Source organism: Aedes albopictus, chromosome 1, assembly GCF_035046485.1.
Source record: "Aedes albopictus strain Foshan chromosome 1, AalbF5, whole genome shotgun sequence".
NCBI lineage: Eukaryota > Metazoa > Arthropoda > Insecta > Diptera > Culicidae > Aedes > Aedes albopictus.
This window is the reverse complement of record NC_085136.1, coordinates 100,554,068-100,578,986: the sequence shown is the minus strand read 5'-3', so window position 1 is coordinate 100,578,986 and position 24,919 is coordinate 100,554,068. Positions and strand designations below refer to the sequence as shown.

Below are 24,919 nucleotides of genomic sequence, written 5' to 3'. Positions count from 1 at the left end.
TAAAGCACCCGGTAAATAAAGATGATATTAGCAATGTCATCTACAAAATACCGTGCAACAACTGCGATAGTTGCTATATTGGAATGACCACAAACACTTTAAGGAAACGATTAGCAGGCCACCGATCCAATATAAACAGACTAGAAAAACTGACCAACGACAACAATACTAACACAGAAATAGCCAAAACATCACTGATAGAAACAACAACAGCACTAATACAGCATTGTATAGAGACAGATCACAGATTCAATCTAGAACACACACAAATAATAGACCATAGCTACAGACAGTCCACACTCCCATTTTTAGAGATGTGTCACATCACCAACACTAACCATACAATCAATAGACGTACCGATATAGACAGACTCAGTACAACATACGCAGCAGTGTTGCACGACATTAAAAGTAGGAATGAACGAAACGAAACCACTACGGGAGATAGCATAGATGAGAGGGAATCAATTACTCCAATAGGGCACAGTAACCAGTCCATAAGTTGAGATAAAGAAGGACTGAAAAACAGAAAGATTGCGCCATTGCCAGTGAAAGTTGTGCGGTGAGAAAAGTGGAAGATTTTAAAGTGTAAGATTTAATATCAGATTAGCGGGAACCATTTCATAATGAAACCGAATTTAAATTTACAGCATGTACCATATATCATCAAACCCGACAGTTACAGTTAGACCAAACATTAGACAAATAACGACACTAGTATTGTAAGTAACAGAAACCAGACATTCCACACACAATTAATTCGAACAAATGTTAAATTAAATTTTAGTACCCCCTGAGGAAGACACCCACCAAGTGTCGAAACGTTGGGTTAATATATAACGTCGTTGGTTTAATAAAGACTGCGTAGCCGAAAAACTATAAATTAAACCCTACAGTCGATCAATTACCAGTTCTACCAAGATGGCAGCTGTACAACAATCATTCTTTGGGTACATTGACGAGAATTTCGGACACAGCACAGCGGACGCACTGAGAACATATGCGTCGAGCAATAAGAAACTGGCAAATCTCCAAAGTCGTAAAACATTCCTCATCAGGTGCAGAAGGCAAGGCGTTTTCCCTGCCCACATCGTAAATTCGTTCAAATGCGTGCACGAATTGCTAGCAGAAAACGGCCCGTTCACGAATAAAGTGGACAGGACAATAAACCGGTTCAAGAAAGCCATCCTGAACCTGGAAATCCGTCAGACGTTCTTCAAAATTGGACAGATCACCAAGGAATTGCAGGGATTACAGGGCAACATCCGTGATTCAACCAGTGACCGCGTAGTCGAGGAGTTCGTAGCCACGCAACAACAGGCCTACAACAGGTGGTTAAGTAGGAAGGAGCAGCAGACGACGAGAAAACTCACAAATCTCGTACGCATGCCGAACAGTACCGACGAACTGGAGCCGATATACAACGAACGAGCAATCCTCAACGCAACCGAGCTGGAGGTCCCGGCGAACACACTGCACCTTCTCAGCCTGGGTCCAAAATTTGCGCTACCCACCACATCGCTATCGCAGGTACCATTCTATCACCTACTCGCTGCCACAGAACAGATCCTGCTCACCAACACCGACAAGAAAGTTCAGGACAGGAATCGGTGCAAAATCGTGAATGTAACGCAAAATTTCATTCACGGTTTCGATTCGATGGTAGACACGCACGACAGCATAACGAAGTTTTGCGTCGCAGCGACAGGTACAACGAAAAAGTACCTACGCGAGCATCCCGAAATCTGCGTGCTCTCGGCCGATAAAGGCAACAGGACTGTTGTCATGATGAGGGACGACTACGACCAAAAAATGCGTACGTTGGTGAACGACGATACAACATACGAAAGAGTGCGGTCCGATCCCACCACTAGGTATCAAAATGGAAATAACTCCTTAGTCAAACGGCTCAAAGACTTGAAGCTTATTGACTACAGAACTGCGAAGGAGCTAACCACCAATAACGCCGTCTGCCCCAGGATCTACGGGCAACCGAAAGCGCATAAACAGAACCTACCGCTTCGACCTGTTATTCCAAACGTGACAGCTCCGACATACAATTTAGCAAAGTACATCGCCAACATCCTCCAGAGCTCGATCCACAGTCCATACAACACGGCCAGCTCGTTTGAGTTCTGTGACGAAGTGAATCGAATCACACTCCCAGAAGGATACATAATGATCTCTCTGGATGTGACATCTCTATTCACGAACGTACCACGGCACCTGGTCACGAGAAATATCATCCAACGGTGGAAGGAGGTAAACACCCATATAAATCTGGACCTGTTTTTGGAGATAGTCGAATATTGCATGGAGGCTAGCTATTTCTGTTTCGAAGGGCAGTACTACAAACAGGTATTTGGGACGGCCATGGGAAGCCCGTTGTCGCCGATCGCGGCGGATATTGCATTGGATTCCGTAATTGCTCAAGCTATGAGATCTCTACCGTTCGAGATTACGATATTCCGAAAATACGTGGACGACATATTCATGGCGATACCACGGAACACCGAGCAACAAGTCCTACAGGCATTCAATGACGTCGAACCGAGAATCCAGTTCACCATCGAAACCGAGAAGGAGCAGAAGCTAGCATTCTTGGATTTAACGGTCATCCGAAATGCAGATCAAAGCCTGACAACGGAGTGGTATGCTAAACCTATAGCATCAGGGCGCCTGCTCAACTACAAGTCGTTCCATCAATGCAAACACAAGATTAACGTAGCCAAAAACTTTATTCATAGAGTCTGGTACCTCACACGCAATAAATCCACTGTAGAGATAGCTCAGATCATTCACCAGCATCTCACACTGAACAACTACCCCAGGCAATTGATCAACCGACTACTCAACCTGTATGGGAACAAACGACAACTAAGTTCTCTAACACAACGTCTCCCAACACTCGTAGCAGCCACCACCCCACCCAGCCGACCATCATGCCAGCAATCACCCACACCACCCTCACTGATCGAAATCACCGATGATGCACCAGACAACACCCAAAGCCGACCATCTCGCCAGCCTCCCACTCCGCCAGCCATTCTGCCAGCCGTGCCCACACCCCCATTCTGTACACAACCAAGCACCTCGAACCAGATACAGCAACAACCAAGCACCTCGAACCAGATACAGCAACAACAACCGGAATCACCCTGCCTCCAACCTACTGCAAGTTCCATCGACGTCAATGAGCACCAAACATCAGCAGATCCAAACCGCAGCATCAATGATCCCTCCAGAAGCACCGAAACCATAACAGAACAACCTGAAACAACAAAAATCGATAAAATTTATAGAGCCATACCATATATACCTGCACTTTCTCAGCGAATTACTAAAATTTTGGCTAGGGACTATTCCAATATAGCAATCGCAACAAAACAGACCCGTGTGATCAAAAATCTTCACACACAGGTAAAGCACCCGGTAAATAAAGATGATATTAGCAATGTCATCTACAAAATACCGTGCAACAACTGCGATAGTTGCTATATTGGAATGACCACAAACACTTTAAGGAAACGATTAGCAGGCCACCGATCCAATATAAACAGACTAGAAAAACTGACCAACGACAACAATACTAACACAGAAATAGCCAAAACATCACTGATAGAAACAACAACAGCACTAATACAGCATTGTATAGAGACAGATCACAGATTCAATCTAGAACACACACAAATAATAGACCATAGCTACAGACAGTCCACACTCCCATTTTTAGAGATGTGTCACATCACCAACACTAACCATACAATCAATAGACGTACCGATATAGACAGACTCAGTACAACATACGCAGCAGTGTTGCACGACATTAAAAGTAGGAATGAACGAAACGAAACCACTACGGGAGATAGCATAGATGAGAGGGAATCAATTACTCCAATAGGGCACAGTAACCAGTCCATAAGTTGAGATAAAGAAGGACTGAAAAACAGAAAGATTGCGCCATTGCCAGTGAAAGTTGTGCGGTGAGAAAAGTGGAAGATTTTAAAGTGTAAGATTTAATATCAGATTAGCGGGAACCATTTCATAATGAAACCGAATTTAAATTTACAGCATGTACCATATATCATCAAACCCGACAGTTACAGTTAGACCAAACATTAGACAAATAACGACACTAGTATTGTAAGTAACAGAAACCAGACATTCCACACACAATTAATTCGAACAAATGTTAAATTAAATTTTAGTACCCCCTGAGGAAGACACCCACCAAGTGTCGAAACGTTGGGTTAATATATAACGTCGTTGGTTTAATAAAGACTGCGTAGCCGAAAAACTATAAAAAAAAAAAAAAAAAAAAAAAAAAAAAAAAAAAAAAAAAAAAAAAAGGTAATCATACCATCTACCAGAGTTGCGGCAACACACGTGAGCTGGGAACAGCTTTTATAGTGATGGGCGACATGCAGAGGCGCGTGATCGGTTGGTGGCCGATCGACGAAAGAATGTGCAGGTTGAGGATCAAGGGCCGATTCTTCAACATTAGCATAATAAACGTGCACAGCCCTCACTCCGGAAGCACTGATGATGACAAAGACGCATTTTACGCGCAGCTCGAACGCGAGTACGACCGCTGCCCAAACCACGACGTCAAGATCATCATAGGGGATCTAAACGCTCAGGTAGGCCAGGAGGAGGAATTCAGACCGACGATTGGAAAGTTCAGCGCCCACCAGCTGACGAACGAAAATGGCCTACGCCTCATCGATTTCGCCGCCTCCAAGAACATGGCCATTCGTAGCACCTTCTTCCAGCACAGCCTCCCGTATCGTTACACCTGGAGATCACCACAACAAACGGAATCGCAAATCGACCACGTTCTGATTGATGGACGGCACTTCTCCGACATTATCGACGTCAGGACCTATCGTGGCGCTAATATCGACTCCGATCACTACCTGGTGATGGTTAAACTGCGCCCAAAACTCTCCGTTATTAACAACGTACATTACCGGCGGCCGCCCCGGTACGATCTAGAGCGACTGAAGCAACCGAATGTCGCCACCGCATACGCGCAGAATCTCGAGGCAGCGTTGCCGGACGAGAGTGTGCTCGATGTGGCCCCTCTAGAGGACTGCTGGAGTACAGTGAAAGCAGCCATCAACAACGCAGCCGAGAGCACAATCGGGTACGTAGAACGGAGTCGACGAAACGATTGGTTCGACGAGGAGTGCAGAGCGGTTCTGGAGGAGAAGGATGCAGCGCGGGCGGTAATGCTGCAGCATGGAACCCGACAGAATGTGGAGCGATACAGACAGAAGCGGAAGCAGCAGACCCGTCTCTTCCGGGAGAAAAAGCGCCGCCTGGAAGAAGCGGAGTGCGAGGAAATGGAACTGCTGTGCCGTTCACAGGAAACACGTAAGTTCTACCAGAAGCTCAACGCATCCCGCAAAGGCTACGTGCCGCAAGCCGAAATATGCAGGGATAAGGAAGGGAGCCTCCTGACGGACAAACGTGAGGTGATCGAAAGGTGGAAGCAGCACTTCGACGAGCACCTGAATGGCGAAGAGAATGTAGGCACGGAGGACCAAAGCAGCGGAGGAAATGACTATGTTGGTGCAGCAGAGGACGGGAACGAACCAACTCCCACGCTGAGGGAAGTTAAAGATGCCATCCACCAGCTCAAAAACAACAAAGCGGCTGGTAAGGACGGTATCGCAGCAGAACTCATCAAGATGGGCCCGGAAAAGTTGGCCACCTGTCTGCACCAGTTAGTAGTCAAGATCTGGGAAACCGAACAGCTACCGGAGGAGTGGAAGGAAGGGATAATCTGTCCCATCCACAAGAAAGGCGACAAGTTAATGTGTGAGAACTTTCGAGCGATCACCGTTTTGAATGCCGCCTACAAAGTGCTATCCCAGATCATCTTCCGTCGTCTTTCACCTAAAGTAAATGAGTTCGTGGGAAGTTACCAAGCCGGTTTCATCGACGGCCGGTCGACAACGGACCAGATCTTCACCGTACGGCAAATCCTCCAGAAATGCCGTGAATACCAGGTCCCAACGCACCACCTGTTCATCGACTTCAAAGCGGCATACGACAGTATCGACCGCACAGAGCTATGGAAAATTATGGACGAAAACAACTTTCCCGGGAAGCTGACTAGACTGATGAGAGCAACGATGGACGGTGTGCAGAACAGCGTAAGGATTTCGGGTGAACTATCCAGTTCATTTGAATCTCGACGGGGACTACGACAAGGTGATGGACTTTCCTGCCTACTATTCAACATCGCCCTGGAAGGTGTTATGCGACGAGCCGGGCTCAACAGCCGGGGTACGATCTTCACGAAATCCAGCCAATTTGTCTGTTTTGCGGATGACATGGATATTATTGCCAGAACATTTGGAACGGTGGCAGAACTGTACACCCGCCTGAAACGTGAAGCAGCAAAGGTCGGACTGGTGGTGAATGCGGCTAAGACAAAGTACATGCTGGTAGGTGGGACTGAGCGAGAAAGGACAAGCCTTGGCAGCAATGTTACGATAGACGGGGATACTTTCGAGGTGGTAGAAGAATTCGTCTACCTCGGTTCCTTGCTAACGGCTGACAATAACGTGAGCCGTGAAATGCGAAGGCGCATCATCAGTGGAAGTCGTGCCTACTATGGGCTCCAGAAGAAACTGCGGTCAAAAAAGATTCACCCCCGCACCAAATGTACCATGTACAAGACGTTAATAAGACCGGTGGTTCTCTACGGACACGAGACATGGGCGATGCTCGAGGAGGACCTGCAAGCACTCGGAGTTTTCGAGCGACGGGTGCTAAGGACGATCTTCGGCGGTGTGCAGGAGAACGGTGTGTGGCGGAGAAGAATGAACCACGAGCTCGCTGCACTTTACGGCGAACCCAGCATCCAGAAGGTGGCCAAAGCCGGAAGGATACGGTGGGCAGGGCATGTTGCAAGAATGCCGGACAACAACCCTGCAAAGCTGGTGTTTGCAACTGATCCGGTTGGCACAAGAAGGCGTGGAGCGCAGAGAGCACGATGGGCGGACCAGGTGGAGCGTGATCTGGCGAGTGTTGGGCGTGACCGAGGATGGAGAGCTGCAGCTGCAAATCGAGTATTATGGCGGCAAATTGTTGATTCAGTATTATCATGAATTTGATGTGAACTAAATAAATGAAAAAATGAGCTGGAGGAATTCTCGTCGAGCTAAGGGAGAAATTCACGAGGAGCCCCCGATTGAATCACCGAGATATTCCATGAGGAATTTCCGGAGAACTCCAAGAAGAGTTTCCGAAGATTTCCTGAAAAAAAATCGAGTAATACATGGAGTAATTTGAGAGGAACTTCTGGAAAAACTCCCAACGAACTTTTCGAGAAATTCTCGTGCAACTGCTGTGATTCCTGAGAAATTCCTGTGATTTCTCTTGGAGAAATTCCTAGATGGATAGATAAATCTTCGAGAAACGCCTGCACTAATTTCCGGTGAATTCCAGCAAGAATTCCCAAATTTCCTGAAGGAATTTACGAAGATCTTCTGGGGGAATCGCTGGAGGAATTTCCGAGGAACTCATGGAAAAAAAAATCAGAGCTATTGGAGAATATAGAACTATTGGAGAATTTCCTGGACGCACTCACGAGGAGCCTACGATGGATATTCCGAGAAACTACTAGATAAATTCCTGAGGATCTCCTGTGAAAATTTCCGGTTAACTCCTGGTGGAAATTGCCGGAACTTGAACTCCCGGTTTACTGATGGAGAAAATTTCCGGGGAGTTTACGGGGAACTCCTGGAGGAATTCCTGGAAGAGTTGCTGAGGAACTCTTGGATGAATTTCCGATGTTCTCCTGAAACTCCTTGAGGAATTCCTGAAGAGCTCCTGTATAAGTATCGAAGATTTTTTGGAGAAATTCCCCAAGGAACTCCTGGGGTTCGAGGAACGAAGAACTTCTTGAAGAATTATCGAGGAAGTCCTAGAGAAATTCCTGAGAATTCCTAGAAGAAATTTCCGAAAAACTCCGGCAGAAATTCCCGGGGAAATCCTTGAGGAATTTTCTGCGCACTCCTGGAGGAATTTCCTGGTAACTCTTGGAAGATTTAACGGTGAACTCCTGTAGGAATTCTTGGGTGGCTATTGAAAGAATTCATAAGGAGCTCCTGCCTGTAGAAATTTCGATCGAGCTTCTAAAGAAATTCCCGAAGAGCTCCCTGCAGAGATTCCCGAGAAACTTTTCGCGGGTTTATTATGGGTTTCTAGAGGCAATGTCTTGTAATTCCTGCATAAATTCCCGAGGAACTCCTGAAAAAAAAATTGAGGACCTTCTGGAGAAATTCCTAGGGATTTTCCGAGGAACTCCTGCAGAAAATCCTGAGCTACTCCTGCTGGATTTCCCGAGGAATTACTGTATGAATTCCCAGGGAACTGCTAGAAAAGTTTTGAGGAACTCCTGGAGGGATTCCCGTGCAACACCTTGTGAAATTCTCATGGAGATTTTGGGTGAATTTTTGGTGATTAATGTTTTAAGGAGTTTCCGGTGAATCTGGTGAATCCGGTGGATATCTGGTGGAATCTGGGGAAAGTGCTGGAGGAATTTGTGAGAATATCTTCGATGAATTCTTAGGGAAATCTTTAAGGGATTTTTACATAAATCCCGGTGGACTTCTTTGAGAAGATCTTGAGATTTCTGAAGTGAATTTTGTGGAAATCGTGGATGAAAATTCCGGATAAATTATTAAGGATTTCCCAGGCAGGTCAGAGAAATTCCTAGGAAAGCCGTGGATGTATTTTTACCCAAATTCTTGGTGAATCACTCCAGGAAAGCTGTGGAACTTCTGAACTTATCCAATGGAGGGAAACCACTTCCCTGAGAATTCCCTGAAAGTGTTCCCTGGAAAATCGTGGAGGAATGCTTGGTAAACTTCTGGATAAATCCCCATACAGTTTTGTTCAAATTTTTCTAGGAAAACTTCTACAGCCCGACAAAGAAGATGTTTCTTCTACTGTGGGACGCCAGAACAGGAGTTATAGGTTACTGTTCCGGATCGATCCGTTGGAGAAGCTGGACAGTGTATGTGATGGATGTGGTGATCTTTGGGTCGACGAGCTCAGACAGGATGAATATGGGAGTATCGGATTGATAAGACTACACATTCCCTACATATCTATCCCATACTAATTTACAATAATATGTGGGCATACAGTCGGGATTCATCAGACGGAGTGCCAGCGCCACCGCTTTATTTATACAACAATTGCGCTACCTAAAACCAGTTGAATTTGTTTGAAGGCAACGGATACCTAAATTACGGTGAGCATGAAGTAGGTGGCACCGTATGTTAGGAAACAGACTGTAGACAGAATCTGTACTATCTGAACACAGGGACTATGACTGCCTGGCAGTGTGGTCGAGGCACACAGGTGCAAACAGCGCATTGTTTCAGAAGCCTTCGGTTTGACGACTGACTGCGTGTTTGTGTGGCTTTAGTCAGTGAAGAAAATTGTCAGACAAAAGAGGCACAAAATAAGCAACAAAGAAGGCGCAGCGATTACTCTTTATCCCAACTGGTAACAGATAATGACATGATCTCGAAAATTTTTGTTGCAGACGAAATGTAAGCTGAATTTGTGGCGTACTTTTCAACTCGTGAATAATCAATTATTACCAACCCAAAATCGAAACTTTTTGATGATACATCTTCAGCAGCGTTGCAGTTCGACTTCAAGTTACCGCTCGAAAATTACGATGCCAGGGTTAAAAATCTCTAAACTCGTGGTGCATGATCTTTATCCTATTCTGTTCAAGTTGGGACAAACCTATGTCACATTGGGTAGAATGTCGCAACAAATTCAGGTTGCGACATTGTCGTTATTGTTGCGCGATGGTTGAATTTTGATTCACTGCCTTTAGTAGTTTCCCCAATGTTGGATCCCAACTGCCACCTACACCGTGCGATGGCAGAGCGATGTTCGGTGGTTTCAAGGCGGAACCGGAATCTGTGCTCCGGCAAACAGCTGTTGTTGTTGTATTCCGGAAACGGGTTCGCTGGTTTGGCGTAGTCGAATACATTTGTTGTGCACTCAGTCGTATCAGGCTTACTCTGGTAACCCACAATCTACTTCATCATCGTCATCAGCACGTGGCAAGCTGATGTCATCAAAATACCACCGCTGTATCAACGCAACGCAGAATCATGAATTGCTAGGAATTGTTTTGTTGAACACTAAGTTCGAAAACATACATCAGGAATAATACAGTTTTAAAACCTCTCAAAAAAAAACCAATTCAGCATTTACCCCTCTTGCAGTAACTAATCCCAACTAGATTCAAATCTCTAAAATTGCATGGGTGCAACGTTAACGAGCAATAAACCTCAAACTCCGCAAATGAATCCCTTCCAATTTACATCCCCTGCCTGAGAGCTTAGGCCTTCCATTCCGAGGTTAGGATTTCCCAATTACCGTCAACCAAACCATCTACCAAATGATCCACGCTGACGTCTGTCGTCGTCTTGTTCGTCGTCGCGATGTTGCGTTGCATTTTAGCTTGACGATAGGGTGACAGTTAGCGCAGTGAGAGCGCGTCTGTCACGAACAGTTCTTGTACGCCAAAAATCTCGCACAGTCACACAGTGCGAGAGTGCGGGAAAATGCTAGATGCAAATTTGTCGGTGGAATCTGAAACAGGATTGTAGAGTTTTTTTTGCTTGCTATTTCAAATCTGTGAATCTCGGTTTGGTTATTCGTTGTCAATCTATTTATGGAGGTATGAAGCTGCTACCTAGTAGTAGGTTCAACAGATGAACATTGACGAAAACGGTGGAAATCCCTAGAGGAGCTCTTGTAGAAATTCATAGGAAAAGCTCTGTAGCCCATATCTGAATGAAATCATATTGAAAAATCTAGAAGAATTTCCGGAAGATTTATTGTAAGAAAACTAGCAGAAATTGTTGAAGGAATCGCAGCATGAATTTATAGAGGAATCCCTCTACGAATTCCTGAAGGGTTTCCAATAGAAATAGAGCCATGCAGTCCTACCTATGGGTCTCCAGTTAGCCTAGTGGTTAAGGCTATAAATCTCCAATCTGGAAACGGCGGGTTCGATTCCCGTTCCAGTCGGGAAAATTTTCTCGATTTCCTGGGCATAGTGCATCATTGTCCTTGCCTCACAATATACAAACTCATACAATGGCGAGCAAAGAAAGCCCTTCAATTAATAACTGTGGAAATGTTCTAAGAACACTAAGTTGAAGAGAGGCAGGCCAAGTTCCAGTAGGAACGTAGAGCCTTAAAGAAGAAGAAGCCCTATTTTTATTCTTGGCTTAAACCACAAACAATGGCCCAAGAATGCATATTTACTCATTTTTCGATGTTTTGCCTTTCTCGTACACCAAGGTGTACTGAAAGGCTATTTGTTCACTCCAAAAATGAAATTTTGGTAGAACCCTCGGAGGGCCAAGTTTTATATACCAATCGACTCAGCTCGACGAGTTGAGATGATGTCTGTGTGTATGTATGTGTGTGTGTATGTATGTGTGTGCGTGTGTATGTATGTGTGTGTGTATGTGTACAAAAATGTCACCTCACTTTTGGATAGTAAATATCATCCGATTTCAACGCTTTTGTTTTCAATCGACGCGGAATATTGTCCCATTGTTTCCTATTGAAAATGGTTTGAATCGGTCCAGCCGTTCCGGAGTTATGGCCATTTAGGTGTTCCGGACCGGTATCCCAGGAAGGGGCCAGATATGAAATTGCAACAAACCCATGCATGCGACCCATCTAACCACGGCATTTTCGATTATCTGACGAACGGTAAGCAGGAAAATAGTCGCAGATTATATCTGAACCGGTAGTGTTCTGGAACCAGTTCTGGGTGTCCCGCCGGAAGTGGCCAAATATAAAAGTGAACCAAACCCATGCATGCGACACATTAAATTGCAGCTTTTTGTATAACCTGATGTACGGTAGACAGGAAAATAGTCTCGGACCATATATAAACCAGTAGCATACCGGAACCGGTTCCGGGTGTCCCACTGTAAGTGGCCAAATGTAAAAGTGAAACAAACCTGCATACGACACATAAAATCACCGCTTTTTCTGTAACCTGATGAATGGTAAACAGGAAAATAGTCGCAGATCATATCTGATCCGGTAGAGTTCCGGAACTGGTTCCGGGTATCCCGCCGGAAGTGGCCAAATATAAAAGTGAACCAAACCCATGCATGCGAAACATCAAATCGGCGCTTTTTCTATAACCTAAGGAACGGTAAGCAGGAAAATAGTCTCAGATCATATCTGAACCGGTAGCATCCCGGAACCGGTTTCTGTTGTCGCGCCGGAAGTGGCCTAATTCATACATGCGACACATCAAATCATGGCCTTTTCGATAACTTGTACGATCAGCAAGAAAATAAGCTATGCCCACATTAGAAACTACTGATAGTGTTCCGGAATCGATTTGAGGTATCTTGCTGAAAGTAGCCGAATGTAAAAGAGAACAAAAAAAATATTTGCGACACATCAAATGGCTTTTAAGGTATCCTGATGAACGGTTACCAAGAAAAAATGTCTCAGATCATGCTTTGTAGCATGTGGCAATGAATCCGCGATGCGTTTTATTTGCCCTGCTGAAGGACCGGTGCCCGATTATTCGCTGTTTTCAACAAGTAGTGTCCCGGAATCGGTTCCCGGTGTCCCTCTGGATGTGGTCAAATGTAGAAGGGAACCCAACTCCATGCATGCGCTTCATCAAACCGCGGTTTTTTCGATAAGCTGATGAAAGGTTTTCAAAAAAACCAGCTCAGATTACGTTAGAGACCACCGATAGTATTCCACAACCGGTTTCAGGTGTCCCGCCGGAATTGGTAAAATGTAAAAATGAACCATGTTAATTTTTCGGAACCGGTTAAGGGTGTCCCACTGGAAGTGGACATACATAAAAGTGAATTAAACCCATGCTTGCGGTACATCAAATCGCTTTTTTGTCAGTAACCTGATGCATGGATGATAAGAAAATAGGCACAGTCCACAGAAGTTACTACCGGTAGTGTTTTTAGTTCCGGGTAACCTGATTAACAGTTTTCATAAACTCAGATCACATTTGAATATACCGGTAGTGTTACGGAATCATTTCCGGGGTCTCGTAAGCAATACAAAATATACTCAGATTACATTGGAGGCTACCGGTGGTGTTACAGAAGCAGCGTTGGGTGCTTTAGCGAAATTACGAAAGTGAACTAAATGAATACAAGCGATAGCTATGTGTAAAAGAACCAAAAAGCTAAAACAACTAAAGCGATCTCATCAAATCACACCATTTTAGATTCCTGAGACGTAAATTTACAGTAGGATGGATCAACGTTGTATGGAAAAATTAAAATTTAAGCGCATTAGCCCGGAACATTCTTTTAAATCTATATTTGCGTCTAAAATTACTACGCAAAATTTTGATGCGGCTGGAGGGCGAGCTCTGTAATGTGGTTGATATTTGAATATGATATAGCATTGGCAATCGAAATTACTACATTACAAATTCTACATGTATTTTGCAACCAATGATAATAATATATAGCATAAAATGTGCAGATAAAACTTTGTCAAAGTGTTCTGTGGAAAAAGTTTAATCCTGGCTAGTAATTGTCATCTTGGTATGAATCAGCCTCCAGTGACGGTGGTCAAGCAGTCAACTGAAAGGACTGATACTTTCAGCTCTGCCCATACATTGAATATAACGTCGGAATAAGAGCCCATATAGCCGAGGCGGTAAACGCACGGGTATTCAGTATGACCATGCTGAGGGTGACGGGTTCGATTCCCGGTCGGTCCAGGATCTTTTCGTAAAGGAAATTTCCTTGACTTCCTTGGGCATAAAGTATCTTCGTGCCTGCCACACGATATACGCATGCAAAATGGTCATTGGCAGAGGAAGCTCTCAGTTAATAACTGTGGAAGTGCTGAGAAGCAGTCTTTGTCCCAATGAGGACGTTACGCCAAGAAGAAGAAGAAGTGCCCCAATTCGATTATGACCTTGATAAAATTCTTGATTTTTTAAATAAAGTATTCTCATCATTCAGAAATTCGTAGGTGGTACAGTCCCAGATCGCTATTATGAGCATTTCCCCCTTCTCGTCCATTACCAAAGCACAGAGATTTGGGGCTGATCACTGACTCTAAGGCAAGATTGATTGCGTCGACGGAAAGATTATGAGTACATATTCGACGAGAAAGACACTATCACCACTAGGTGGATAAATCTGGTTTTTTTTAAATTGTAATTTAAAATACACATTTTTCATTTCTTGATCTTGTGTAGGTACCGCCATTAGCTGTAAACTTACGATTTGAGTATTTTTTCCCAGCGTGTTCGTCAGATAGGAACATTTACATCCCCAGAGAGAAAAATATTGAATTCCTGCACGTCGAGAACAAGTCTAGGGATTATTTCAAAAATTCTTTCAATAGTTCCTCCAGGAACTCTTCTTAGCAATCCTCCAAAAATTCATCCAGGCATTTTTAAGGGATTCTCTTAGGAATTTGTTTTGGGATTGCTTTCGGGATTCATTCTAAGGTTTCTTCTGGAATTTATCCAAGGATTTCTTCAGAAACTGCTACTGGTATTCATCCAGGAGTTCATCAACGAACTCTTCCAAGGATTCCTTCAGGATTTTTCAGTACTTCATCCTGGGATCTCTTGAAAAACTCCTCCTGGTATTTCTTCAGGTATTCCTGAAGAGATTCCTCCAGGTATTTCTTCGGGAATATCCGTGGGTATTCAGTAAGGATTCCTCCAAGAATTCTTTAAGGAATTCCTCCAGGAATTCCTCTAGATATTCCTTTAGGGGTTCCTCCAGAGATACCTCTAGATACTTCCTTCAGGAACTCATACAAGCATTACTCTAGGAATTCCTCTAGGGATACTTCTAGGATGTACTCCAGCGGTTACTCCAGGTATTTCTCCAGGTATTTCTCCAAAATTTCATCCAGGGACGCATCCAAGAATTCCTCCAAGAATTCCTCTATGAATTACTGCAGGATACCCTGAATGAACTCCTTAAGAAATTCAGGTATTCCTCCAAGCATTCCTCCAGATATACCTCTGGAGATTCCTCCAGGAGTTCCTCTAGAGATTGCTCCTGGAACTCCTAAGGGCATTCCTTCTGGAATTGTTCCAGTACTTCTTTACGGAATTCCTCCAGATATTCTTCCAGGGGTTTCCCAAGGCACTCCTCCAAGAATTACTCCAGGGATTCCTCCAGGATTTCCTCCGGAGGTTCCTCCAGGAAATGCTTTAGGGATTCTTCTAGGATCTCGTCCAGGCACTTCTTCAGGAATTCCTGCAGCCATTTCCCAGGGAATTCCTCCAGAAATTCCTTCAGAGATTCTCTCAAGAATTGGTTCAGGAATTCCTCCTGGAATTCTTCTAGAGATTCTAGAGATGATTGCGGTACGAGCTGTTTCGAGTTAACAACAACCTCACTGAAGCAGAGACTCAGCAGTCACCGTGCAACGATGAATCAGCTAGAAAGACTGCGACAATAACACTCCGACGGAGTATGAGCTGGAATGGTTGAAAGAAAAGATACTCTTACTTCAGCACAGCATAGAGCACGATCATCCAACAAACATTTTTGCTGTATAAGAGTGTAACAAACCACTCTTAAGCAAACTTTAGCTTAAGAAACTGCTATTCAGCTAGTTCTGTTACTTGGGCATAGCCTCGACCCAGAAAAACAACAATATTGGATCAACATAGAAGACAGTCAGCCCTACCAATCTTAGAAGTAAATAGTATCATTGACACTCTTCACTCACAGAGATCTAACATTGACAGCTTATGTCCGATGTATGTAGGACTCCTACACACACTTAAAAATCAACAGCCCAATTCAAGAAACACCACGACACACCAATATGCGCTGTCCATAAACTACGGAGACTCCTTTTTGGCCATCTCAGAACCACCCCTCCACCCCTCTACGAGGGGGGGTAGGACTTTTGTTCATGCAAAATTTTCGAAATTTATGCGAAGCGTAGACTTTTCCCAGACACCACTCCTGAGACTTCCTAGTGCACCTTGATTCCCCTGAAATGCCCCTGAGCTCTTAGCCTCTGGAACTACGCTGAGGCTTCCAGAAGCGCCCCGGAGTTTAAGTGGAACCCTCCTGAAACCTCATGTAATCCCTTGAGACCCCTTAAAACCTCTGGGAGCTCTTTTAACGTCACTGAATCCTGCTAAAACGGCTGGACACCCGCAGAGCTCCACTGAAAAGCGTCTGAGTTCGTATGCAGCGCCCCTAAGATCCCATGGAACTCTTCTTAAGCTCCCTGATACAGCCTAAAACGCCCCTGTCACTTCTCAGAAAACCCATAAGACCTCCTGAAGCGCCTCTTAGACATACGTGGACCCCTGAAACCCCTTCTAACCCACTGAGACCTCCTAAAGCCCCCTTATACTCCCTGAAACGCCCCTGAGTGCCCCTGAAACGTTCATGAGGCCGCCCGAAAACTCGCCGGTGTACTGATGAACATCGAGTTCGTCATCGTAACGTAGTAGGAGGTTCGTTAAACGGTTTCAATGATGCAAATGTTTAGAGGTTACCATCCCATCTACTCAAGCTGAGAACAGCTTTCATTATGATGATCCGATCGAAGAAGATATGAGCAGATTGGAGACCGACAACAGATTCTCCAAACACTAATGTAGACAAAGAAGCATTCTATATACAGCTTCGCTTTCCATGCAACGACGTCAACCTCGTCGTAGGCAACAAAAATTTTCAGACAAACAGATGCCATTCAGCTGACAAAAGCCTAGCTAATATATCGCTCTCCTTATTATTAGACGTGGAGATCATCACAGCCTTCTGGTTCTGAAGGAAGAACTTATGGTAATTGAATAATGGAAGCAGTCTTTTATCGAACACTGGCGCAGAGATCGCAAGTACGGAAACTCAAGCTTGACAATGGAAGAAATCAATACGTCAGCGTTGTAGATGATGGAAATTGAACAACTTCTGCACTGAGCGAAGTTAAGGATACCATTAAATAACCGGTCAGTGGACCTGGTATGATAATAAAACACGTGACTCTCACGCCGAGGACCTGGGATCGAATCCCATTCCCAACAAACTTGCAAAATGCGAGTTATTCCATCGGGATGGAAGTAAAGCGTGGGTCCCGAGATGAACTAGTCTAAGGCTAAAAATCTCGTTAATACAGATAAAAAAAATTAACCGAAGAGCAATAAAACAGCTAATAAGAATGGTATTGAAGATGGGTTCGAAAATGTTGAACATGAATCTACATGATTTGGGAAATAGAAAGTCTACCGAAGGAATAATGTGAGGAAGGAGTAATCTGACATATCCACAAATATGGCGAGAGTTAGAGTGTGAGAACTTCTGTGTAATTACCATTCTGAATGCTTCCCTCAAAATTCAACCCCAAACCTTGGACACGTCATTAGTGTAAGTCGGGCCAAATGTGTACACGAGATTTTATTATTATTGTTATTATTATTTTTATCTTTATGTACGAGGTTTTCAGCCTAGGGCTGATTCATCTCGGAATACATCCGATTGGTTTTTGCACGTGTCGTTTTTTGCTATAACTCAGTCAATTTTCAACAAATTGTTTTGTTTTGATATAGTACTAACTGTGCCTACATGTGTACAAAATTTCATGAGAATCGGTTCAAAATTGACTGAGTTATATCAAAAACTAGGCCCGTGCAAAAACAATTGGGTGTACACTGAATTTTTTACGCGCTTTTTTACGCTATTTTTTTACGCGGTCCGTCCTAAAAAAACCACGTTATTTCAAAAACCGTCGTAAAAAAACGCGTTATTTCAAAAACCGTCATAAAAAAATCCGCGTTATTTAAAAAATACGCGTAAAATAGTCACGACCACATCTACCGCACAGAAAAAAATATTCATGTAATACTCAGCGAGAAATCATGCACATAAAGGGAATGCTAGAGTTAGTGCATATTTACATGAGATATCATGTAAAAATACGTTACAATCCTGTAAATTTCCGCTAATAGTCACGTAACCGGTTGGAGTCCATGATGGTTAACGTGATGGTTGGTGGAAATTTACACGATGGTAATGTACTTTTACATTATATCTCATGTAAAAGTGCAATAACTTTTGCTTTCCCTTTATGTGCATGATTTCTCGCTGAATTTTAATTACATATTTTTTTTTTCTGTGCGTGACTTGACTTTTTTAACGACTTTTTTTGAAATAACGCGGTTTTCTTTACGCGGTATCATTGCCGTCGTAAAAAAAAACTTCAGTGTATATGCAGGGAATCGGTGTATGGCTACGAAACATGAATCACGAGTCCGCTGCACACTTCGACGAACCCAACGCCATAAAATTTGCTAAACCTGGACGGACACGTTACAAGAAAGTTTGCGCAGCGGGTGAGATGGGCGGACCATACACTGAAAGACAGCTTACGGTTGAAATTACTATTCTGAGAGTCAATATAAATACACAATGTCACTAAATTTGTGCAGGCTGAATTTCGTTTCAATTTAACAGATTAATGTTTTCAATTTTACCACGGACCTGATTTACAATTAAAAAAAAATCTGTTGGCAACTGGATTCGAACCAAGAACCTTGAGATCACCAGGCTCGTATGCTACCACTCGGCTATCGAACCGGTTGATATGGAAGGGATCAAAACGCACACAAGAAGCGTTTGTTGGTCGATGATCACGTTTTGCCATGATAAATTTGAAAACATTTGTATGCTTGTCATTACCGCAAGCCGTGTTTCAGTGTATATAGCGAGATCGGTTGATCTGGGCCTTACCGAAGTTGGAGAGCTGCAAACTGAGTACAACGGCAGCGGCAGCGAATTGTTGACTCAGCTTTATCAGAGCTTGGCGTAGAACAAAATAAATAAAATGAAGTCATTCAACTACCTTATCATTCCTGAACTTTGATGTAATTACATATCGTGCAATCCCTAGCTTGCTGTTTGATGTTTGCACTGCGTTAGATTATTGCTCCCTAAGGGGTCCGCACAGGCCACAGCGTGTATGCGAAGCACCCCCTGCGGCCCACATCCTTCCGGACAAGTTCCGGAAATGCTTGATGAGTGATGGAAATAGATTTGCGGTATAATTAATGGCCGATGAGGCTTGTCCGTTGATAATATATACTTAATTAGCTCCGGGGAGTTCAACTGGTTGCTGCTTGGGGGTGATGTGGGTGGCGAGGTGTTTGACAACAGATGGCAGCTTGTGGGCTGGACTTTCAAACGAGACAGACACCATCATTTGATGACTGCCAATTGATAATTAATTATTTCCTCATTACTGAGCAAGTGTGCGTTTTTTGTTGAGGACTGATGGCTCATGAGAAATGAATAAATTTCCAGGAGTGTGACACCGATGGACACTAAATTAATGGCTGACGGCCGACATTAATTGATGACGGGACGAAGGTGGTCGAAGTGATAATATGGCAACAGTCTTTGATGGAAAGCATAAAGATCTTTGCAAATTAAGGCCGTCGTCGTACAATAAAGGCTCATAAGGTCTATGTACAATAAGTAGAGGCACTAAAAGCACGGAAGGTCTGGCATCGATTTCCGATCGTTTCAGGATACTTTCTTAATGGAAATCTGCTTGCTTCCCTTGAGCATAAAGTATAATCAGGCACTATCACACGGTATACGAATACAAAATGCATTTTGAAAAATCAAGTTTTTAACATAAAACTGTGGAAGTGCTCATGGAACTCTAAGCTGTGAAGCAGACTTTAGGTGAGATTTTGCAGCTTCCCCCCAAAGCGAAGGAACGTAAACATCACCGGTGCTCGCTCGGGGTCAACAAACGTCGTCGACGTCGTCGTCACCCCGGGACCAACATCGTCATCTCAACTTTACAAATGCTAATTAGTGCAGTGAATCCGTTTGCTTGGAAAAACACCCGCAAAGCTTGTTCCACCCAGTAGTAGCACTCCACTTACTTGCGCTACTCGCTCGGTTGCTTCGAAAAATGAAATTATTCAACTCGAAAACCAGCACAAAATTTGCAGCTTGGTCGCACAATTTTCGACTAGCTAGGTAGGTACAACCTTTTGGCTTGTGTGTTCCAAAATGGGAGTACAGATTATCTTCATCTGCTCAGCAGCACCAGGAGGTCGGTTGTTGGCCTCTACGACGGCAACGACGACGAGTGGGACCAGCTCCACCGACCGCATATGATTTCACGCTCAACGTGTGACGCGCAACTACCGAAAGCACTTCGAGACACGAAATCCTTTTGCAGTCAGCCACTTTGCCACACATCACATCGCACAGGTTCAATGGAAGAAGCATGTTTCGTTTGGGGAATCTGCGCGCTTTTTTTCCGCTAATTAAAACATACCGAGTGAAAAAGGGCTAGAGAGGATTGGAGCTCTTTTGGTGCCCTCCATACTAGAGTTGGGAGCTGAAGAAGGGCTTCCTAGCATTCAAGGGGCAGTGGCGTAGGTATCTTGTGTTCTTGGGGGTCCGACACTTCAATCTTTCATTTATCATCGTTGATTGTCAGACAACAAATCTATACATCTGGACGAACATTTGAAAAGGGCCTATCTGCTTTGCGTAAACAAACATGTTTTTGTCTCTGTAGGGCCCATCTGCATCCACCCACGCACATCAACACCCTCATCAGAAAGAGTGTTCTTCAAGCTATCTGTTAAGGGTGTTGATGTGCGTGGGTGGATGCAGATGGGCCCTGCAGAGACAGAAACATGTTTGTTTACAAAAAGCAGATAGGCCCTTTTCAAATGTTCGTCCAGACATGTTGAAATGTTTTGACGGCCATGTATGCAACAGAAACACGTATTAGATGAATGAATCACAGACTGCAAGAAGAGTTCTGGAGGGGTGTCCGGCCATTTGGCCGAACGCCATTTGGCCGAACGCCATTTGGCCGAACGCCATTTGGCTGAATGCCATCTGGCCGAAAGGGTCGTTTGGCCGAATGCCGTTTGGCCGAATAATGATCAAAAGAATTCAGAGGAAGTTTTTGACATTCTAACTGCCAATATGATTATCAGAAGTATTTCCTTATTTTAATCATAAACTATTCTTTCTAGTATAAATATTCAGGGATTAAATGGCGTTGAAATTGCCAATATATCATCAAATATTTTTCCTTCTTTGAATCATAGGCTGTTCTTTCGAGTTATTCTGAGACGGGGAACAGTGGTATGGTCACTAGCCTGGTACACGGTTTATATCGGAAAATACAAAAAATGGAAAAACTCAAGTTCCTGTATACTTTTTGAGTTCCACTTTGGTCCCATATCAACTGTGCAAAATTTCAGATCGATCGGAAAAACTATATTTTAGCGCCCGCCATTCTTAGTTTTTCATACGATTTACTATGAAGAAGTTTTACTCCTGCAAAGAAAAATCGCTAGGAGTCACCCCTAGATCCCTAAAAATAAGTCGACGAATGATTTCTGTAGAAAACTTCACTAGGAATCAGACCTCCGAAGACAGCAAATCGATACGACGTTCGTGGAAAAAGTTATTAGGCCACACCCGATCGATAAAATAACGAGATTTTATTATTTATTGTTATTCCTTACATGTTAAACAGCGTTTGCATGCCATTCGGTTTTCAGTCAATAACTTTTTTCACATACCTCAGATCGCTTTGCGGTCTTCGGAGGGTTGGTTCCTCGTAAAATTTCCAACAGATATCATTCATCGATTTATTTTTAGGGGTTAAGGGGCAACCTGTGGCGATTTTTCTTTGAAAAAGTGATTTTCCCCATACTAAATCGTATGAAAACTTAAAATGGCTGGCGCTAAAATATAGTTTCTCCGATCGATCTGAAATTTTGCACAGTTGATATGGGACCAAAATGGAACTCAAAAAGTGTACAGGAGTAGAATGTCTTTTTGTGTCCCACGCTAATGGTCACTTGACTTCATCATTCATTTTTCGGCCAAACGGCATTCGACCAAATGGCGTTCGACCAAACGGCATTTGGCCAAATGGCGTTCGGCCAAATTACCCAGAACCTTCTGGAGGGAATCAACGCTACGAATCTCCATTCACTAGATGGACTCTTCCGGTTGTTAACAACTATGTCTTCAATTGCAGTTTCCTGGATATCACCCACTCCTCCACAACCACAATCGAGTGGGCAACAGTCAGTGCCATCTCACTCTTCGATCGATTCACCGTAGACCTCCAGCGCTATACCGTCTGCAAACCCGTCAAAGGCCACATTCACTCGGAACTTAAGTCTCAACATCTCGGCGGTCATGATATTCCATAACACCGTACCCCGGATGGACCGTGCTGGAACTCCTGAGGTTATGTGGAAGCACATCCACCTTTGCATGGTGCACCAACACTTGATTCTGGAAGTAACATCCGAGAATCGTGTACAGGTTCTCGGATATCCCCAGACACAAGAGCGCATCGGCAATAGACGCCCAGCTGGCACTATTGATCGCATCCATTACATCCAGAATCGCTAATGCATCCCCATCATCTTTCGCAGGATAACTCGGCGGTTTTTATGACCGATAGGATGATAATATTGACGGCCGACCTCTACTTCCGGAAGCTGAACTGGTTGCTCGAGCGACCATTTACACACCCTCGGTGTGCCGCAACATTCTGTTGAGGATGATCTTTTCGAGCACCTTCCCCGCCGTGTCGATCAAGCATATTAGTCTACATGCCGACGGGTCTTCGGGTGGTTTCCTCGCCTTTGGCAATTGAGCCAGGCTCTGCCGCTTCCAATCCTCTGGGAAAACTCTCTCGTCCAGGCATTTTGGCATAGCAGACCTGAACATCTCAAGAACCTCTGCAAAAGCTACTTTTAAGGCCGATTTCAGAACTCCGTCCGGACCTTGGGCCATACCTACACTAAGTGACCCTCTCCTCATCACCTGATCCAGTCCCCAACTATCCTACAAAAGGAGGCCAAGGACTAGGACCTCTCGTCTTAGCCATCACGATTCTGTAGACATCACCCCACAGAAATCTTCAAAGGAGGCTTTTTTGCTTGCCCTTATGCCGGTCTTCAGCGCGACTCTGGCAGCGGTGAACACCAGCCGTTGCTCGTTTCGCTCGTGATCGCTGCATTCGCCTCATAGCACGTTGGCAGAGACAACGCAGGTTCGCAATCGCTTTAGTGCACAACGATGCCGGTGGTCTCTTAGGGGGAACTTGTCAAGGTCACAACACACGCTCGCGAGAGCACCGCTACCAGCTCGTCACCGCTTAAGCCAAGTAGGTTTCGCTCACGGCGAAGCGCCTCCCTAAATACCCCAGCTTGAAAGTATGATGTCTTCTACCTGCAAGGACTTGGCCTTGGTCTAACCGCCTCTTCCTCTACCCGCTGGCTGCCTGCTGTTGTTGTAGAGGATACTGTAGCGGATTTTTTGAAGGCCGGGAACCTTGAGCGCTTGTAGTTTACGGGTTTTCCGGATCAAATCAAACATATTTGTGAACTCGCATAGCCAAGAGCCCTCACCTCGACACCCTCGACAATGACCTCTTTCGCCCTTGCTTCCGCCAAACTTTTGAGGTGACGCCCTTGCGCTCATTGTTGCAATAAGGTCCTTGTTGATGTTTGACTTCGGGGACGCAAAGTCAACGATGGAGTTAGCTGATGCCAAGCCCGATGTCTCGCCGGGACCACCTAGCACATTTCCAGTTTTCCGGGTGGCCTCATAACTCCCTTTGTCCTCAGAAAGTCCTCATCTCGCCTGTTTCCAATACAGTCTAGACTCCTAATACACGGTCGGTTCGGGGGCGCAATAGGAATCCGTGTTGTGGGAATCACAGAGCTTATGGGATTTCGCCTAATTGGGGGTGTGAGCGAATATCTCAGACGTATTACAAGATAGCACCATACTTTCTTCGGCAAAGTTGTTGTACTAGAATAGATCTACCCCACAATGCTAACTATCATCAAATGAGTTGGCAATTTGGCCGATAGAGGCGCTATGTGGAAGTGGTTGCTATGTACACTCGCCAGTAGGAGCACTCATAAGTTTTTTTTTTTACTTATTCGTTTATTTGGAAGGCTCGGGCGCCACATGGGCATAACTGAGCCGAAATCTTTTGTTTTTACATTGATTTTACATTTTACAATTTATTACTGCCTTAAGACTATGTTAGTTTGGGAAGCCGAAGTACTCGCGGCTGTTTCGAGGTTAAGGATCGAAAAAAAAAATAAAAATAAAATTGGGAAGGACGGGTTTATGGGTTTAAAACTAAATTATTTGCTAACTTATACTAAAAACATTGATGGGACAAATTGTCCATATCTGTAACGGAACCAAAAAGAAAGGACTTTATTGGTAGACAACGACAAGAAGAGGACAAACGGAAGGGGGGCGACGACAGACAGGGTCGAACAACAAAACCAAAAGGCAGACAACGAAAACAAGGAACGTACTACATCAAACTCGTAAATCAGGTTCATGTATTCCAAATCAAGTCCTGCCAACACTTCTCTATCGGGTTTCTGTTGTTTTCCTCGGACCCGGAGAATTTCATGCAGCTCGGATCTGACCTCACGATACTCATCGCATCCCCACACGACATGTTCGATATCCTGGTAAGCCACGCCACAGACACAGAGATTGCTTTCTGAGAGCCCAATACGGAAGGTATGTGCATTCAACAAATAGAGGTTGGACATCAGCCGACACATTACACGAATGAAATCGTGGCCTAAATCCAACCCTTTGAACCATGGCTTCTTCGACACCTGTGGAATGATGGAGTGCAACCATCTACCCATCTCTCCATCTCTCCATTTGTGTTGCCAGCTGATCAAGGTCTCCTGACGGGCCAATGCAAAAAATTCGTCGAAGGCGATTTGACGCTCGTAAATATCGCCTCCGCTAGCGCCCACCTTAGCCAGAGAGTCCGCTTTCTCATTGCCCGGAATTGAGCAATGTGA

General features: G+C 44.4%; 2 protein-coding genes across 7 annotated transcripts in view; one reads left to right on the top strand and one right to left on the bottom strand.

Annotated features, from left to right (window-relative positions):
* LOC115260031 (glutamate receptor ionotropic, kainate 2-like) overlaps positions 1-24,919 on the bottom strand; it is an 882,928-nt gene that overhangs the window by 496,077 nt on the left and 361,932 nt on the right. The gene's annotated exons all lie outside the window — the stretch shown is intronic.
* Positions 115-4,315, top strand: LOC134285393 (uncharacterized). 3 transcript variants are annotated; one of them, XR_009996340.1, is made up of 3 exons: positions 115-4,009; positions 4,072-4,143; positions 4,209-4,315. XR_009996340.1 is itself a non-coding variant. In XM_062846031.1 (3 exons), the coding sequence occupies exon 3, from the start codon at positions 922-924 to the stop codon at positions 3,925-3,927; it is 3,006 nt and encodes a 1,001-aa protein (XP_062702015.1). In that variant the 5' UTR covers positions 115-588; positions 651-722; positions 788-921; the 3' UTR covers positions 3,928-4,292. The 3 variants fall into 3 exon arrangements, 2 of the variants coding, with proteins under 2 accessions (XP_062702015.1, XP_062702013.1); XM_062846031.1 differs by having other exon boundaries at positions 115-588; positions 651-722; positions 788-4,292; XM_062846029.1 differs by having other exon boundaries at positions 115-588; positions 651-4,292.